Below are 19,401 nucleotides of genomic sequence, written 5' to 3' on the forward strand. Positions count from 1 at the left end.
AAAACTTTGCAAGCAGGTTTGCACAGAAAGGGTCATGGGGCATTGCGCTACAGATGTGTTGGACAGGGATGTTTGCGTATGCATTTCCCCCCTTTCCTCTAATATCAAAGGTCTTGAGAAAGATGAAATCAGAGCCGTGCCATCTGATTCTGGTTGCCCCAGCATGGCCGAGACAAGCGTGGTTCTCAGAACTTCTCAAACTTTCAGTGACAACCAGGATACAGTTTCCATTAGTGCACGATCTAATCACTATGAACAGCGGCCAGATACTGCACCCAAATTTGAAATCGCTGAACTTGTCAGCATGGAACCTCACGAACATTAGTTCCAACTGTTGAATATCCCTCAAGAATGCCGGGAGATTCTGTCATGATCTCAAGCAATCTCTACAAATAAAACATATTCGGCTAAATGGAAAAGGTTTTGTCATTGGTGTGCATCTAAAGGTCTACATCCTTTTCAAGTCTCTTCGGATCAAATTCTTCCATATCTGTTAATGTTGGCCAAATGTGGACTCTCTCATATGTCTATTAAAGTACATTTGGCCGCTATTTCAAGGTACACAAGAGTTCCTGAGCAACCATCTCTTTGGTCCCAAAGAGTTATTAAAGAATTCCTCAAAGGACTTTTCAGAATGTTTCCTTCAGTTCAAAGACCAGTAATTCCTTGGCAGCTTAATACGGTTCTTGCACAGCTAATGAAACCGCCATTTGAGCCAATACATAAGGCGGATTTGCAATTTATCTCATGGAAGACAGCGTTACTATTAGCGCTCACGTCGGCAAGAAGGGTCAGCGAGATCCAAGCCTTCTCAATTGCAGAACCATTTCTACAATTCAGGCACGACAGAGTTATTCTGAAAACGAATCCAAAGTTTATTCCTAAGGTCCCCTCCAGCTTTCATCTGAATAAACCGGTGGTTTTACCTACATTTTTAAAAGACCCTTCATCATCTGCAGAAAGAGCTCTACACTCTTTGGACATTAAACGATGTCTGAAATTTTACATTGATAAGACGAAATCATTCAGAAAAACAAATCAACTCTTTGTAGCCTTTTCTGGCCCTAGGAAAGGTTTGGCACTCTCCAGATCCAGTATTTCAAGGTGGATAACTTCGGCGATCTCCTTGTGTCATGTTAAAGCTGGAAAACCTTTACAAGCCAAGGTACGTGCGCACTCCACAAGAAAGATGGCAACTTCTACGGCTCTATTCGCAGGAGTGTCATTGCCAGACATTTGTAGAGCTGCGACTTGGAGAAATACGCACACCTTCACCAGACACTATTGTCTGGACACAGCATGGAAAAAAGATGCAGCAGTGGGACAGGCGGTTCTACGGCATCTATTTCATTAAGATATTTATTATAATATAATTGGATGTGTATATATAGATATATATTTTTATGTATATTTATGCAAATGTTTTGATTTGCATATTACAAACATTTATATATCTTCTCAACTAATGATTTTCTGATATATTTTGAAAACTGTAATGTATGTTACCATTCTATACAAAGAAACAGAGCCCACTGTATATTGGGGGTTCTATCCTGGAAATGCAGTTTGGGATAAGGACTGCTTGCTATTCTGATACAAGCATGTGAATCTATGAAAGATTGAATACTGGAGAAAAAACTAGTTACTTACCTGTACACTATGGTTCTCCAGTATTATCTTTCATAGATTCACATGCGGCCCGCCCACCTCCCCATTTCTCAGGCAGAACCTCATTATCTCTAGATGTATCCTAGTCTCACACTCGGGGCTGGAAATCTGAGGTAGGAAGGCTCTGCTGGGGAGTGTGATGTCAGGTCTGGCAGCAGATTGGCTGAGTCTTGGACCAAATAATGATGAGGTTTGGTTACCAAATAAGATGATTCCCTATTAGATTTTGCTATGCAGTTTTTTCTAATACTGCTGTGGTCATTTTGTTACCTTGAAACTCCCACCATGACGACGGGGAAGATACAAGCATGAAAGATAATACTGGAGAACCATAGTGTACAGGTAAGTAACTAGTTTTTTCTCCATGTCAGACCATATTAACAACTTGGTCCGCACTAGCTATGGTCTCATGCGTAGTCTTTGGTAAATATTCAAGTGGATTCCACTATCCTCCCGCATTCCCCTAGAACAGGGTCTAATCATTATTCGCTTGGACTATGGAAACTCACTACTTGCTTCCATAAATGAAGAGCATCTTGCTAAACTCCAAGTCCTGCAGAATACTGCGGCCAGACTGGTCTTAAACCTGCCCACGGGATCACCCTCGGTGCCCAGTCTAAAGATCTTACACTGGCTTCCAGTCAGGAAGTGGATACACTTTAAACTCTGCTGTCTGGTACACAAAACCCTCAATAACAAAGGACCACATTACCTAGCCAAAAAACGAACCAAACACCAACCTGTAAGAACCCTTCGATCCACTAGCAAACACCTCCTAACGGTACCTAGGGTCCGCATAATCAGAAATGGGCCTTTTCCAGAATTGCGCCTGAAACTTGGAACAAACTACCTCTGCATCTCCGATTGGAAACCGATCACAAGAAATTTCGTATATCCCTCAAAACCTGGCTATTCTAGCTCGGTCCACCCGTCTCTCTGGTTTTCCTTTCTGAGTATGAGTTAATCGCTATGAGACCTACGGGTGATATATGCGCTTAATAAATACCAAATACGTACATACATACATAGGTAGCTGAATACATGTTTGAGTGCAAGCGTGAGAGATTAAGTGCATGGATGAGTAATAGCTTAGGCAATGGATAAGTAATGGCCTGATCTAGTGACTTTGCCATTTTTTCCTTCTTGCTCCCCAGTTGTCACCCAGTGTTGTTCTGCCTAATTTTGTTATCTTTTCTTTGGTCTTCTTTTATTATTTGGTTACGTTTTTTTTCATTCAAAGTTTTTGAGTAAAACAGCATGGATGGTTCATATATTATTTAGAACTGTTTTCATTTATTAAACTTTAGAGCACCATTATTTGCTTGATACATGATAGAGAAAAAATAAAGATGCCCTTGTATATAAAAGTTTGGTGCAACAGCATTTGTTCACTGACACCTTGTTTCATATTTTTATTTTTGTACTTTGCAGATCGGAACTGAAGTGGAAAGCACCCAGACTACTGCAGACATATATGCAAGAGAACGAGACATGCAAATAGATTATAGCAGTTTAGAGGATGATCTAAAGGTAAATGAATGGTTGTCTCTTTAGTATAAATCTAAGATCGTCTACATTCAGTCTTTTCAGATGATGGAGCACCATCATCTGCTATCAATATCCCTCCAGACCCAATGTGTGGTAATATGTCTAGTTGGCAAACTGAAGTCCAAATTACAACAATCCCAATTCTTGCCTTTCAGTTAATTGTTTTCCTCTCAACAGCACTGATGGACATTATGCTGCTTTTTAGGTTTCGCCCGCACATTGCTTGCCTGGCTGCACACATTGAAACTGTCGCATTGTTTGCTTTCTCTGGTCGCACGCATTGAAACAGTGCTTTTGAAAATGTATCCGGCACACCTACATTGACTCCCATTGGGTCGAGCTGGAGCTGGGGAACTTCGAGTTTCGCATTGGCTCATCATCCTGTGATTCTCGGCAAATCACTTAATCTCAGGCACGGCCGGTGAGTTTACAGATGACGGGGTAGGGAAAGTAAAATAAAAAATAAATAAAACTCAACTTGGCGATGCGGTGAGCGAAAGGTTAGTGGTTTAAAAAAATATATATTTTACTTTACCTATCCCACCCTCTGTTCACGTCATCGCCCATCCACCCCTGCCCCAACCCCACCGCTGTTACCTGTGCCGGCTGCAACTGCTTAATCTCCCCGTGCCTACCAAAAACAAGCATTGGCATAGCCAATAGTTCTCGCCTTTTGGCCTTATAAGTGTTTAGCTATGCAGCACATTGTCCTGGGACAAATACAGTACGACATAAGTAATGGTATAAAAAAATATATATAAATGCAACCACCTAAGTTCATTCACATTACCTCTATGAAGTACAATCCATATGATTCCCAGTTCCCTCTTCAGCACTAATATCAGTAATCCAAAATGCACATTACTAGTGCTGGGCATGTAAACAAACCATTGAAGTTAATCTTTGGCCGAAATTTTGTTTTCCCATAATAGTAAAATAGTGGCATGATTGAGGGAAAAACGATAATGACATAAAACGTTTGTGGCTTATTATAAAAGAATGTAGGAACACATAAAGCATGATCATTTACTGCGAGTCATGCTATGGAGTTCATCAAGCGAACTGTGGCATGATAAGTGGCCTCTGCCTGCCTCCCACACACAGCACGGTTCTGGGACATCGCCTGATGTTCCGGGCTGACTACAGGGTCTGCACTGAAGTCCGGCTACATGGTGACCCACCAGGCCCTGCGCAGGAGGCGGCAGAAAACATGCAACGCTCCTTTGGCAACCTGGCAATCAAGTGTGTGGGGGAGGGGGGTCACGGTGGCCTAAAGCTGAGCAGTTCTTCAGAACTCCCCACAAAGGTGGCTCACGGCTGCAAGGTAAAGGGTGAATGCAGGAACACATAAAGCATGAACATTTACTGCAAGTAGAAATTTAACAGCCCCAACATTGTTCCCCAAACCTCACTTCTGTTGAATAAGAGGCCTGCATTGGGCAAGCTAAAGAAGTGTTTATTTTAAGAAGGTTGGTTGTTGCATGTGTTGGTACTCAAATTAACACAATTCTTTACTGCTGCCAATGTGCAAATAGTCTTGTTGCATTCATGTGAGATATCAAATACACTCAACTGTGGCTGTAGCTCGAAACACCTTAAGGCACAGGCTGGTTTGTCGCTTGTTTTGATGTCTGCAGTACCAGACCTCCAAACTTGCAATTTGAGCTTCACCACTTACTCAACTGTGTGACCCTGGGCAAATTACTTTCTTTCCCTGTGTTTAGTTATCTTACCGATAACAATTGTAAGCATTTAATTTCAGTTTCAAGCACTAGACTTACATAGATTACAAAGATGCCATCTTAATTTGATTTTAACATCCATATCAATATATGTTAGGCCATAGATTTAGCAGCGCTTTCCTTTTTTGTGTGATTTGTGCATCACAGTAATATTGGGTCCTACTATGAAATCAGCAGTGTTTGTCCTTGTTATGGAAAAAAATATATATTTACAAAATGTGTCCGTTTTGTCGTCCTATTTTTGGCCAGATAATTTCATTCAACAGGGCACCTCTTCTCTGTAAGGGTATCGCCTATTTATACAGTTACTAATACTACTTATTTGCGTCACATGCTCCACATGGCAGCTTCAAAGCGCTCTGATATAGCCCAAAAATCGGCATACTGGCAGAGTCGCTACATTAGACAGTGCACAGCCGAAACCCCATAATGCCAGACTAACGCATAGTTATTTGGGACACAGCAAGTCCTTTACGTTTTTAGGTCTCGCCTGGCTATCGCGTAAGCGATTGCTCATCGAGACTTATGTAGGGGCTTCCGAAAATGCTCCCAAAGGCTTCCCAGGCGGATCGGGTGGCGGTTACGCGCACAACCACGCACATTCCATTTGCCACTAGCTACTTCCTGCGCGTGCGCCGCCTCACGCATTCAGAGAGATTTAGTAAGGGGCACAAGACCTTAGGAATGCGGTTTATGGCCAGTGCATATGAGGCATTCAAGCGCGAAGCTGGCATCTGGCATCGGACTTGAATGCAGCAGACTGCTTTCGCCAGAACTTTCGTTATAACTCACACCCCATATGCTCGTTCCCTCCCACCCTTCCTTTGATGTCCGCTTTTCTTGTTGTTTACAAAACACGCCACACACTGCTGCATGCCACACACTTCTGCACGCCGCACACTGCTGCACGCCACACACTACCGCACGCCACACACTGCTGCGCACACTGCTGCATTACACACTGCTGCATTAAACACTGCTACACGCCGCACACTGCTGCACGCCTCACACTGCTACACAAAACACTGCTGCACGTCTCACACTGCTGCACGCCTCACACTGCTGCACGCCACACACTGCTGCACACCTCAAACTGCTGCACGCCTCACACTGCTGCACGCCGCTCACTGCTGCACGCCTCACACTGCTGCACGCCGCACACTGCTGCATGCCGCACACTGCTACATGCCACACACTGCTGCACGCCACACACTGCTGCATGCTGCTGCATGCCACACACTGCTGCACGCCACACACTGCTGCACGCCGCACACTGCTGCACGCCACACACTGCTGCATGCCACACACTGCTGCATGCCACACACTGCTGCACGCCACACACTGCTTCACACCGCACAATGATACACGAAACACTGCTGCACGCCACACACTGCTGCACGCCGCACACTGCTGCACACTGCTGCATTACTCACTGCTGCATGCTGCACGACACTGCTGCACGCAGCACACTGCTGCACGCCGCACACTGCTGCACGCCGCTGCACGCCACACAGTGCTGCATGCCTCACACTGCTACACGAAACACTGCTGCACGCCGCACACTGCTGCACGCCACACACTGCTGCATGCCGCACACTGCTGCACACCGCACACTACCGCATGCCACACACTGCTGCATTACACACTGCTGCATTACACACTGCTGCATTACACACTGCTGCACACCGCACACTGCTGCACGCCGCACACTGCTGCACGCCTCACACTGCTACACGAAACACTGCTGCACGCCTCACACTGCTGCACGCCACACACAGCTGCACGCCACACACTGCTGCACACCGCACACTGCTGCACGACGCACACTGCTGCATGCCTCACACTGCTACACGCCGCACACTTCTGCACGCCTCACACTGCTGCACGCCTCACACAGCTGCACGCCACACACAGCTGCACGCCACACACTGCTGCACACCGCACACTGCTGCACGCCGCACACTGCTGCATGCCTCACACTGCTGCACAACGCACACTTCTGTACGCCGCACACTGCTGCACGCCGCTGCACGCCGCACACTGCTGCACACCACATACTGCTGCATGCCGCTGCACGCCACACACTGCTGCACGCCACACACTGCTGCACGCCACACACTGCTGCACACCGCACACTGCTGCACGCCGCACACTGCTGCATGCCACACACAGCTGCATGCCACACACTGCTGCACGCCGCACACTGCTACACGCCGCACAATGCTACACGAAACACTGCTACACGGCACACACTGCTGCACGCCGCACACTGCTGCACGCCACACACTGCTGCACACTGCTGCATTACTCACTGCTGCACGCCGCACACTGCTGCACACCGCTGCACGCCGCTGCACGCCACACAGTGCTGCATGCCTCCCACTGCTGCACGCCGCACACTGCTGCACGCCGCACACTGCTGCACACCGCACACTGCTGCACGCCGCACACTGCTGCACGCTGCACACTTATGTATGCCGCACACTGCTGCACGCCGCACACTGCTGCACACCACATACTGCTGCGCACACTGCTGCATTACACACTACTGCACGCCGCACACTGCTGCACGCCGCACGCTGCTACACGAAACACTGCTGCACGCCTCACACTGCTGCACGCCTCACACTGCTGCACGCCACACACTGCTGCACGCCACACACTGCTGCACCCCACACACTGCTGCACGCCTCACACTGCTGCACGCCTCACACTGCTGCACGCCTCACACTGCTGCACGCCGCACACTGCTGCACGCCACACACTGCTGCACGCCACACACTGCTGCATGCCACACACTGCTGCACGCCACAGACTGCTGCACGCCGCACAATGCTACACGAAACACTGCTGCACGCCACACACTGCTGCACACACTGCTGCACACTGCTGCATTACTCACTGCTGCATGCTGCACGACACTGCTGCACGCCGCACACTGCTGCACGCCGCACACTGCTGCACGCTGCACACTACCGCACTCCACACACTGCTGCGCACACTGTTGCATTACACACTGCTGCATTACACACTGCTGCATGCCGCACACTGCTGCACGCCGCACACTGCTGCGCGCCTCACACTGCTACACGAAACACTGCTGCACGCCTCACACTGCTGCACGCCACACACCGCTGCACGCCACACACCGCTGCACGTCACACACTGCTGCATGCCTCACACTGCTGCACGCCTCACACTGCTGCACGCCTCACACTGCTGCACACCTCACACTGCTGCACGCCGCACACTGCTGCACGCCTCACACTCCTGCACGCCGCACACTGCTGCACGCCGCACACTGCTGCACGCCGCACACTGCTACACACCGCACACTGCTGCATGCCACACACTGCTGCACGCCACACACTGCTGCAGCACGCCACACACTGCTACACACTGCTGCACGCCACACACTGCTGCATGCCGCTGCACGCCACACACTGCTGCACGCCACACACTGCTGCACGCAGCACACTGCTGCACGCCACACACTGCTGCACGCCGCACACTGCTGCATGCCACACACTGCTGCACGCCACACACTGCTGCACGCCACACACTGCTACACGAAACACTGCTGCACGGCACACACTGCTGCACGCCACACACTGCTGCACGCCGCACACTGCTGCACGGCGCACACTGCTGCACACTGCTGCATTACACACGGTTGCACGCCGCACACTGCTGCACTCCGCACACTGCTGCACGCCGAAAACTGCTGCACGCCACACAGTGCTGCACGCCACACAGTGCTGCACGCCACACACTGCTGCACGCAGCACACTGCTGCATGCCACATACTGCTGCCCGCCGCACACTGCTGCACGCCACACACTGCTGCACGCCACACACTGCTGCACGCCACACACTGCTACACAAAACACTGCTGCATGCCACACTGCTGCACGCCGCACACTGCTGCACGCCACACACTGCTGCACGCCGCACACTGCTGCACGCCACACACTGCTGCACTCCACACACTGCTGCACGCCGCACACTGCTGCACTCCACACCCCGCTTTTATGCGAGTTTATGTTACTGACATTGTAAATGACAATGCCTTTTATTTGTTTTAAAACCAAAACATAAATAAAAGGCATTGTTATTTTACAATGCCAATCGCTCAAACTCTTATAAATGCGAGACCTATTGCATTGCAAATGCTTGTTATCGTGGGTTTGTGCTTACTCGGACAAAGTGCGCTTTGTAATTGCTATTGGTTGTTGAAGAGCTGGGCAGTTAATGTTTAATTTTGCCATCACAGAGAGGGATTAGCAAACTCAGATGTTGATATTCATTCATTGTAGACATCTGCGCAGGTTTCAGCGAATGTATAATATAGTAGAAACCCACTCAAGTTACATTTAACTTTACTCTTACGTGCGCAACTCACTGAATGAAGTTGATGGGGTTTCTCAAGTAAAAGCGGGTGCAATGCTAAAATATGAACTGCAGCGCTCGGGGGCGGGACAGGTGTGAGGCGCTGTGAGCTAGAGGCGCCAATTGTGATTGTGTGCGCCCGTGTTGTTAAAGTTAAAGCGGGCACTAAATATTAAGCGCAGCGCCTAGGGCCGGGAGGGGGATGACGGCTGCAAAACACGGGCGTCATTGTTGATTGTATGCACCTGTGTTAATGGAAAAGCGGGCACTTTATTAAAGATCAAACATAGTGTGCGTTCTGGAACAAAAAAATGCTTTACCCACACGATGGGCCCCTTGAAAAAACTAGATATGAAGAGTGTCAGCTGCATTATTTGTTTCCATTTTCCTTTTTGTACCTGAAGCGCCTGGTGCCTGTAAGTGCCACTTTTAGTGCCTGCTCACAAACCAGAGTCTTTCCCGAATAAAAACACTTTGTCATCATTTTACCTTTGTGTGTAATTATTATGCATGTCCTCTTTAAAGTAATACATTACCTACCCAATCCTTGACTGGCGTATGCTCAGCACTTCTGTGTAAGCGATTTGGGGAAATTAACTGACCTAGTGTATACTGTAGTACACTGCTGCTTTTTAGATCTCTCCTGACCCAGCGCATGCGCTGGTATGGCGAGACTTTTTGTGAGGGCTTAAAAAATTGCAGCCATGGCCGGCCTAGAGCTACTGTGCATGTACGCGGGCGTGCGCCGAGCTTAATCGCGATCACTTTCACTTTTGCGGCCCCACGGCCGCTTTGATGTTTGATCCCCTCCACCTCCCCCACCACTAATGCAGCAGCCCGTTTAAAATTTTCTTTTAGCGCGCGCGCTCGCCTCCGCTCCTCTCTTGTTAAACCTGCCTGCAGATGTTGTGTAGAGTATTGATGAAAGGAAGGCACATAGCATCACTTTGTAAGAGCACTGACCTGCGTGACGTATCTTTGATTTCATATCACCGACGGTAATTGCACAGCAATGGAAACAACGCTTTCTTTTTCAAGCCTTCATAACAACTGAATGAGGAAGCTGTGTTTCCCCCCGAAGACTAATGGAATCAGCAATAGAAAATTAAGCATGGGTGACCACTGTGGAATGGCATCAGGATTTCCTTGAATTTCCATTCCCCAAAGCACAGGAAGTTACATGCATGGACAAAGCTGGCACCAATTGCTCAGAAACCAGAGTCTTTCCCGAATAAAAACACTTTGTCATCATTTTACCTTTGTGTGTAATTATTATGCATGTCCTCTTTAAAGCAATACATTACCTACCCAGTCCTTGACAGGCGTAGGCCCAGCACTTCTGTATAATTGATTTGGGGAAATTAACTGACCTACCCTATACTGTAGTACACTGCTGCTTTTTTAAAATTGGTGCCAGCTTATCCATGCATTTAACTCTCTGTGCTTTGGGGAATGGAAATTCAAGGAAATCCTGATGCCATTCCACAGTGGTCACCCATGCTTCATTTTCTATTGCTGATTCCATTAGTCTTCGGGGTAAAACACCGCTTCCTCATTCAGTTGTTATGCAGGCTTGAAAAAGAAAGCGTTGTTTCCATTGTTGGACAAATACCGTCGGTGATATGAAATCAAAGATACGTCACGCAGGTAAGTGCTCTTACAAAGTGATGCTATGCGCCTTCCTTTCATCAATACTCTACACAACATCTGCAGGCAGGTTTAACAAGTGAGGAGCGGAGGCGAGCGCGCGCGCGCACTAAAAGAACATTTTAAACTATCCTGCTGCAGTATAGGGGGAGGGGCGGCGTAGTGGAGGCCAGCAGAGTGACACGATCTGTGGTGGGGGAGGGGATCAAACATCAAAGCGGCCGCGAAAGTGAAAGTGATCGCGATCAAGCGCAGCACGCGCCTTCGCACATGCACTGTAGCTCTAGGCCGGCCATGGTAGCAATTTTTTAAGCCCTCACAAAAAGTCTCGCTAGACCAGCGCATGCGCTGGGTCAGGCGAGACCTAAAAAAGAAATAACTAGCATTTGCATTGCAATCGTTCTCGCCTTTGGGACCTTATATGTATTTAGCTATGCAGCACTTTAGCCTGGGTGCTGAAACATCTACTGTTCTTTGACATGGAGGGAAAGTAAGCACCAAACTGCGTGACATGCCAGGTATGGGAACACTGGAGAGAAATATTGCCTTTCAGCGTGAAATGGTGTAGTCTGTCGGCACAGAACGAGGAAAAGCTAAGGACGCCCTGCTCAGCGCAACTTTGGGGGGTGCCTTAGACGATCCACGTTAATAACCCGAATACCACGCTGGTGCCTCATAAAGATGGAGGAAATCATGCGAATATTATCTAAATCCACTTTTTCTTCATAAAACCCAAACTACTGTTAGTACCGGCGACCCCCTTTAACAGGGGCCCACAAACAGTGCTCGGGACCAGATGGCAGCTGCCAGCTAATTTTAATTAAAGACTGTTAGAAGTTGGCCTGATATATGATGTCACTAATTCTAGTGTACACCCTGTATCAGTCCAAACAACCCTTATAGTGATTGGTTGTAAAGTCAACCTTATAGACCAGCTATTCTAGTGGTAGCATGGACAAGAGCAGTCTTAGGCTAAACTCTGAATGGCATGTGAAGCCAGCTGTTATACAATATGTAATTCCTTGAATACCAAATGAAAGGACACCACAACAGATATATATAAAAATAGTCAAACCCTCAGCACTCTTTATGAGATTCGAGGTAAGTACAACACAGCCTTATTTAAGTATACATTAAGTCACACAGGTAAGTAATACAGTTAGGCCCTAGGGGCCACGCAAACCATATACTAAGTGAATGGTATAAGAATCACTGTCATGAACACAGGATAGGCCTAGGCCTAGGGAATCGCTGGGGCTACACTATACTACCAAAGGTTAGGAAGTGGGAGGCCCACGGGATTCAGATGCAGAGTGGAAACACTCACGCGTAATGCGTAAAAGTCGATAGAAATTGAAGTTGTTAGAAATTAACAGTTTTAGGACACTTCTGGTATAGCTAGGAAGTCGAGACTCGGAAACTAGACCCTTGGATAGTCAATACCCTTGTGAGCACCGAAGTACCCAAGTTACCTAGCCCACGGGCTGCGGGTGCATAGGTGTGAACTTGCGTCGGGTTTCGTCGTTGACTCCTATGGATGCCTGAAGGAAAGTTGCTGACAGGCAGTCAGTGAAGAGGATCCGGTGGATCCCGAGGATGGGATCAAGAAAGAAGGAACCTGCAAGCAGAAGGGACAGAGTCTAGGTCACCAGCCAGGAGCGGGGAAGGAACCAGGAAGGAACCAGGCGATGTCGTGAAGATGCAGGTGAAGAGGTGAAGCTTGTCGCAGCAGCCACGGGTACTAGGAGCCGTCGAGGACGACCAGGACCAGGAGGTGAGCTGTCCCACGAAGGCTCTTGCTGTCGGCGGCGTCGAAGTCCAGTCAGGACCCAACAAGCCTTGGCAAGCGGAACCCACGCAGGATGGAGGACTTGCTTCTGGTGCAGACCAGGAAGGTCTGGGGTGCTTCTCTTTCACAGAGGAGCGGGTGCCAGTCTGGAGGAGCCGGACCAGCAAGATGAAAATAAAGGTTCGTCGTCGCAGAGGTCACAAGCCAACGGGCCAGCAACCGGACAACACGTCGAGCAACTCAGGTGCAGAAGGGCCCCACGCAGAACACGTGAAGTGTGGGGAGCTGGTCTTCTTTGCAGATGGTGCTCGGGATGGGGGCTTCTCAATTCCCCAAGCACAGCCTCGACGGAGCCTCGGAAGTTGCGCTAGTCAGGTACTAGCCACTTTTCCCAAGTCGCCGGTCCCACGTCCCTCGTCGTCTCCACGGGTCTCAGCTTCGCTGGAGATGTGGATCTGGGTCAGAGGTGTCTGGAAGTCTCGGCGCTGGTCAGTCTCTGCAGTCGTCCCTCGTAGGATCAGTCGCAAAGCAAAGCAGCGGTCGCTGGATGGTGCCTGGTTGCCCAGGGTGGTCACTCCTTGGCCACAAGGGAGATTTCTTCAGTCTTCTTCCTGAGTCCGAATGTCGAAGGTCCAGAGTTTCTGTACAAGTTGCATATTCAGGTTAATCTAATTTCTGCAGGGCTCAGCTACCTACTAATATACTGGGCTAGTGGGCTGGGCTACCTGCAAGGTCCCTCCTATGGGTGGGACCAGGAAGGGGAGTGGTTACACCCCCTTTCCTTTGTCCAGTTTCGCGCCAGAGCTGGGGCTGGAGTGCCCCAGCGCCGGTTTGAACTGGACTATGCATGGGACACCTTGTGTGCCCCAGGCAGTGTCTAGTTTCTTTCATCCCTCCCTGCCCCAATACACTAAATCCTGTCTAGGGTGGTGCTCGCACCTCCCAAGGCAGGAAACCTACTGTCAACGCCTCCCTCGCTGGATGGACTCCCAGCAGCAGGAGGTCAGACTTGTGTCTGTGGCAGCAGCATCCATTTTGTGATGCTGGGGCTCTGGTTAACTTTAACAGGGCAAGTAGGTTTCAACATGTCTTCTCCCTCTAGAAGGGAGGAATAATATCCTCATTGCCAGACATGGTATGGGGGTATTATTCCAAACTGTTAGACACCTTACACGACATGTTTTGATAAAGCCAAACCATAGTTACCATAACCGTTTAAGATTATAAGGTACTTTAAGAGTATATGGTGGGCTATATCATAGAACAGCTATAAGGACATGGTTCCGAAAGCTGCAGACAGGCTCAACTCATGCTAAAGCACCATCTCACATGTTACCAAGCACTCTGCCTCCAGGATTGTTAAGGCCTGCCATAGGAGTGGCTGATAGGTACAAATGTGTCTATATATAAGGTAGGTATAGGAATACTACACCTAAGCAAGGAGTGATTACACGACCTTGCCCCAGCTGAGTGATCAGCCAGTTGTGTCATAATGGAAGGCCAGGCCAGGGGTGGCATAATACATGCTGCAGCCCCTGGTAGGCCTAGGGTACACCTATGCCCTGGGTACCTAAGGTACACTGTACAGGGGCCAATAAGGTGATCCTAACCAATTGGGTTATGCACCTAAAGTACATAGTATAAATTTAGAGAGAGAACAGCAGGGCTGTGGGTCTGATTGGCAGGCCCACAGCCACATCTAAGTCGAAAACCAGTGAAGCAAAAGCAAAAAGTGGGGGTGAACATAGAAAGCAGACCCTACTCTCCTACACAACCCCCCCCCCCCCCCCAAACTTAGGGACATTAAACTAACCTTGACCAGTTGAGTCTTCATGTTCTAAGTGGAAATATCTGGAGAGTCTATCTGCATTGGCATGGTCAGTCCCAGGTCTATGTCCCACTGTGAAGTCCATCCCCTGTAGGGAGATGGACCACCTAAGAAGTTTGGGATTTTCACCCTTCATCTGATTTAGCCACAAGAGGGGCTTATGGTCTGTCTGAATCTTGAAGTGAGTGCCAAACAAGTATGGCCTCAGCTTCTTCAGGGCCCAAACCACAGCAAAGGCCTCCCTCTCAATAGGTGACCAACGTTTCTCTCTAGGGGTCAGCCTTCTACTTATAAAAGCAATGGGCTGGTCTTGACCAACTATATTAAGTTGTGAAAGAACAGCTCCCACACCCAACTCAGAAGCATCTGTCTGGACAATTAACTCTTTGGAGTAGTCTGGACTTTTCAGAATAGGTGCACTGCACATGGCCTGCTTCAGGTCATCAAATGCTTTTTGACAGCTTACTGTCCACTGAACTTTCTTTGGCATTTTCTTGGAGGTCAAGTCATTAAGTGGTGTCACAATGGACCCATAGTTCTTAACAAACTTCATGTAGTACCCAGTCAGGCCCAAGAAAGCTCTGACCTAAGTCTGGGTAGTTGGAGGAGTCCAGTCATTTATGGTCTGGATCTTGCTCTCCAGTGGTTGAACCTGACCCCCACCAACTAGGTGGCCCAGGTATACAACCTTGCTCTGCCCTATCTGGCACTTAGTGGCCTTGATAGTGAGGCCTGCCTTTTGCAGGGCCTCTAAAACATTCCTCAGGTGGACCAGGTGATCCTCCCAGGTGGAGCTAAAGACAGCAATATCATCAAGATAAGCTGCACAATAATCATCCAACCCAGTAAGGACTTGATTCACCAACCTTTGGAAAGTGGCAGGTGCATTCTTCAAACCAAAGGGCATTACCACAAATTGATAATGTCCTCCTGGGGTCGAGAAAGCAGTTTTGGCCTTTGCATTCTCAGCTAGTCTGATTTGCCAGTAGCCTGCTGTCAGGTCAAATGTGCTCAAAAACTTAGCAGCTGCCAGTCTGTCAATGAGCTCATCTGCCCTAGGTATTGGGTGGGCATCTGTCCTAGTGACAGGATTGAGACCTCTGTAATCCACACAAAACCTCATCTCTCTCTTACCATCTTGGGTGTGAGGTTTTGGCACAAGAACTACAGGACTAGCCCAAGGGCTCTCTGAAGGTTCAATGACTCCCAGCTCCAACATCTTTTGTACCTCAACTTTTATGCAGTCCCTGACATGGTCAGGTTGCCTGTACATTTTACTCTTCACAGGCAGACTGTCACCAGTGTCCACCTCATGGGTGCACCAGTTTGTCTGACTTGGGGTCAGAGAGAACATATGTCTGTAGGATTGCAGAACTTGTCTGCAGTCCTGTTGCTGATGGACAGTGAGGCTGTCAGAAAAGACCACACCATCAACTGAGCCATCATCAGGGTTCTGAGTCAACAGGTCTGGGAGAGGGTCACTCTCTTCCTCCTGCCCCTCATCTGTAGCCATGAGTAAGCCCATGTCTGCCCTGTCAACATATGCCTTCAATCTGTTGACATGAAGCACCCTGTGGGGTCTTCTGGGAGTCCCAAGGTCCACCAAGTAGGTGACTTCTCCCTTTTTCTCAACAATAGTGTGGGGTCCAGACCATTTGTCTTGGAGTGCTGCTGGGGCCACTGGCTCCAACACCCACACTTTCTGCCCTGGCTGGTAAACAGTCAGCACAGCCTTTTGGTCATGCCAAGCTTTTTGGAGTTCTTGGCTTGCCTCAAGGTTTTTAGAAGCCTTCTTCATATACTCTGCCATCCTGGAGCAGAGACCAAGTACATAATCCACTATATCAAGTTTGGGTTGTCTGAGAGGTCTCTCCCATCCTTCCCTTACTAAACATAGGGGTCCTCTTACAGGATGCCCAAACAAAAGCTCAAAAGGGCTGTAGCCAACCCCCTTTTGTGGGACCTCTCTGTAAGCAAACAGAAGGCAGGGTAAAAGGATGTCCCATTTTCACCTAAGCTTGTCTGGTAAACCTTTTATCATTCCCTTTAGGGTCTTGTTGAATCTCTCAACAAGCCCATTGCACTGTGGGTGATAGGGTGTGGTGAACTTGTAGTTCACACCACACTCCTTCCACATTGCAGTCAAGTATCCTGACATGAAGTTGGCACCTCTGTCAGAAATGACCTCCTTTGGAAAGCCCACTCTGGAGAATACTCCAAGCAGGGCCCTTGCCACAACAGGAGCTGTTGTGGTCCTCAGGGGAATAGCTTCTGGATACCACTATCACCAGTATAAATATGTGCCCAGATGCTGTTTGTGGGTCCATTGGTCCTACAATATCTATGCCCACTCTTTCAAAGGGAACCCCCACCACAGGTAGTGGTATGAGGGGGGCCTTTGTGGTGCCACCTGATTTGCCACTGGCTTAGCAGGTGACACAGGAGCGACAAAACTCCTTGGTATCTTCTGACATATGGGGCCAGTGAAAGTGAGGGACAAGCCTGTCCCAAGTCTTGTTCTGGCCTAAGTGTCCTGGAAGGGGAATATCATGGGCCAAGGTAAGAAGGAAGCCTCTGAACTTCAGTGGTATGACCAACCTCCTGTATGCACCAGGCTTGGGGTCTCTAGCCTCTGAATACAGCAGCCCTTCATCCCAATACACTCTATGGGTACCTTGAGCATTCCCTGCAGCCTCAGCAGCAGCCTGCTGTCTGAGGGGTTCAAGAGAGGGGCAGTCTAATTGTGCCTGCCTCAGATCTGCCCTTGAAGGTCCCCCTGTCCCAAGAAACTCAACCTGATCAGGTTCAAGGTCTTCTAGGACAGTTCCTTCAGGGCTCTCAGAATCATCCTCCTGTTGGGGCTGATCCAGTGCCTGAGGCAGGGGGGAAGGCACAGCCTTTACCCTACTGCTCTTTCTCTTGGTTTGTGACTGGTCCATAGTTTCAGGATCCAGCACTTGTTCAGTGGTGCACTTTTTGGCCTGTGACATGGTCACAGCAAGGACATGTGCATCTATCCCCAGCATTTCTGCATGGGTCCTATACTCCACTTCAGACCAAACTGATGTTTCAAGATCATTGCCCAGTAAACACTCTACAGGAAGGTCTGAACTAACAACTTTCTTGAGGCCAGTTACCCCTCCCCAGGAGAAGTTAACAATAGCCACACTATGGGAGGTAGTGGCATTGCTAGCGTTGGTCACTAGGTAATTCTCACCTAGTATGATCTGTCCAGGGTCCACAAAGGCAGGTGTCACCATTGTGACACTAGCCCCAGTGTCCCTGTAGGCCTGAGCCATTCTTTGGTTGATAAAAGGAGTCTTTCTGTACTTGCCCAGGTTACTGGGGCCTACAGTAGAGGACAAAGCTAAGTCCCCATCACAGATCAGAACAGCCTGAGTAGGTATTCTGACTAGGCCAGAATCCTCCACAGTTCCTAGGGTTAACCCTACTACACCCTTTTGCTGGGAACCACCACTTACAGCTGAACTAGGGGGTACAGTTGCCTTAGGGGCAATGGTGGCTGGGGGCTTATCCTTTTTGGTGCACTCACTAAACCAATGTCAGTTGGACTTACAATAGTTGCACCATGGTTTCTTTTGGCCATCTTTCTTTTTATCCTTTTTGGGACCACCCTCCCCCTGAGCCTTTTGGGGGCCTGGTGAAGACTTCTGGTCTTTTTGTTTCTGATCATTACCCTTCTAGTCTGCCTTTTTCTGATCACCGCCCTGGTTCTGGTTTTTCTGCTTAACTCTAGTCCTGACCCATCTATCTGCCTTCTTTCCCAATTCTTGGGGAGACGTCAGATTAGAATCAATCAGGTGTTGATGCAGTAGCTGGTTTTGACAGTTGTTAAGGATTTGCTCTCTCATGATCAAATTATACAATCCTGTATAGTCCTTAACCTTACTTCCCACTAGCCAGCCTTCCAGAGCCTTAGTGGCACAATCTACAAAGTTAGGGTGACCAACTGGCATGGGTACAAATTCAGGACAGTGAGTGTAAAAATTCAGGACAAAGGGTCAAAATTCAGGACAAAAATTCAGGACAGGAGGTCAAAATTCAGGACAAAGGGTACGTTTTACAGACACATCAGAGGAGATTGCGCAATAGTATAGAAGTAAGTAAATAGACAAACACTTAAATACAAGTGAAAATTAGTTTGTATTGGGCTGAGACGATTGTGAACTTCATGGTTTTTCAGTATGCGTGCAGCTTGAAGCAAGTGTACAGGTCTCTTTGTGGAAACAAAACCGCCCCCACCCCACCTTTCCAGCTCGCAGGGAAACGCCCAATGCCCGGTCCGGCCAGTCGGGCCATGCTACCACACTCCAATGGTGCCCCTCATCTTCAAATAGACCCTCCGTCATGTGTATTTAATTTATTTTATAGTGCTACTCATTCGACGTATGTACGGCAGGGTGTCAGAGTGAGTTACATCACACACATTATATAGAGACAGACTCATATAAATGTGAAAGTCAATGTATAGGAAATGCTGCTTAAGATAATGGGGCTTACAATGTGTAATCATACTTTCACCCATCATTCAGTCTTTCACCATTCATTCTGTCCTTCCATCTGTGTGCCCATCCATGTCCATATTCAACCATTTACAAACCTATCCATCACGTATCCTTCCATCCATCATTTCACTCATCCATCCTTCCATCCACCCTTTCACCCTATCTATCCATACACTCATCCATCCACTCTTCCACCCATCCATCCACTCCTCCACCCATCCATCCACTCATCCATCCAGCCATTTACCTATCCATCATCTATCC

The 19,401-nt window shown here is 48.6% G+C and overlaps 1 protein-coding gene across 1 annotated transcript in view; it reads left to right on the forward strand.

The window, feature by feature from the left end:
• The window catches only part of SMC1B (structural maintenance of chromosomes 1B), a 2,533,210-nt gene that overhangs the window by 2,080,359 nt on the left and 433,450 nt on the right, over positions 1 to 19,401 (forward strand). The window contains exon 19 of the mRNA XM_085652431.1: positions 3,100 to 3,198. Within this exon, the coding sequence (XP_085508557.1) occupies positions 3,100 to 3,198 (99 nt within the window). The remainder of the gene's footprint in view (positions 1 to 3,099; positions 3,199 to 19,401) is intronic.

The sequence above is a fragment of the Triturus cristatus genome, chromosome 4_1, assembly GCF_964204655.1.
Source record: "Triturus cristatus chromosome 4_1, aTriCri1.1, whole genome shotgun sequence".
NCBI lineage: Eukaryota > Metazoa > Chordata > Amphibia > Caudata > Salamandridae > Triturus > Triturus cristatus.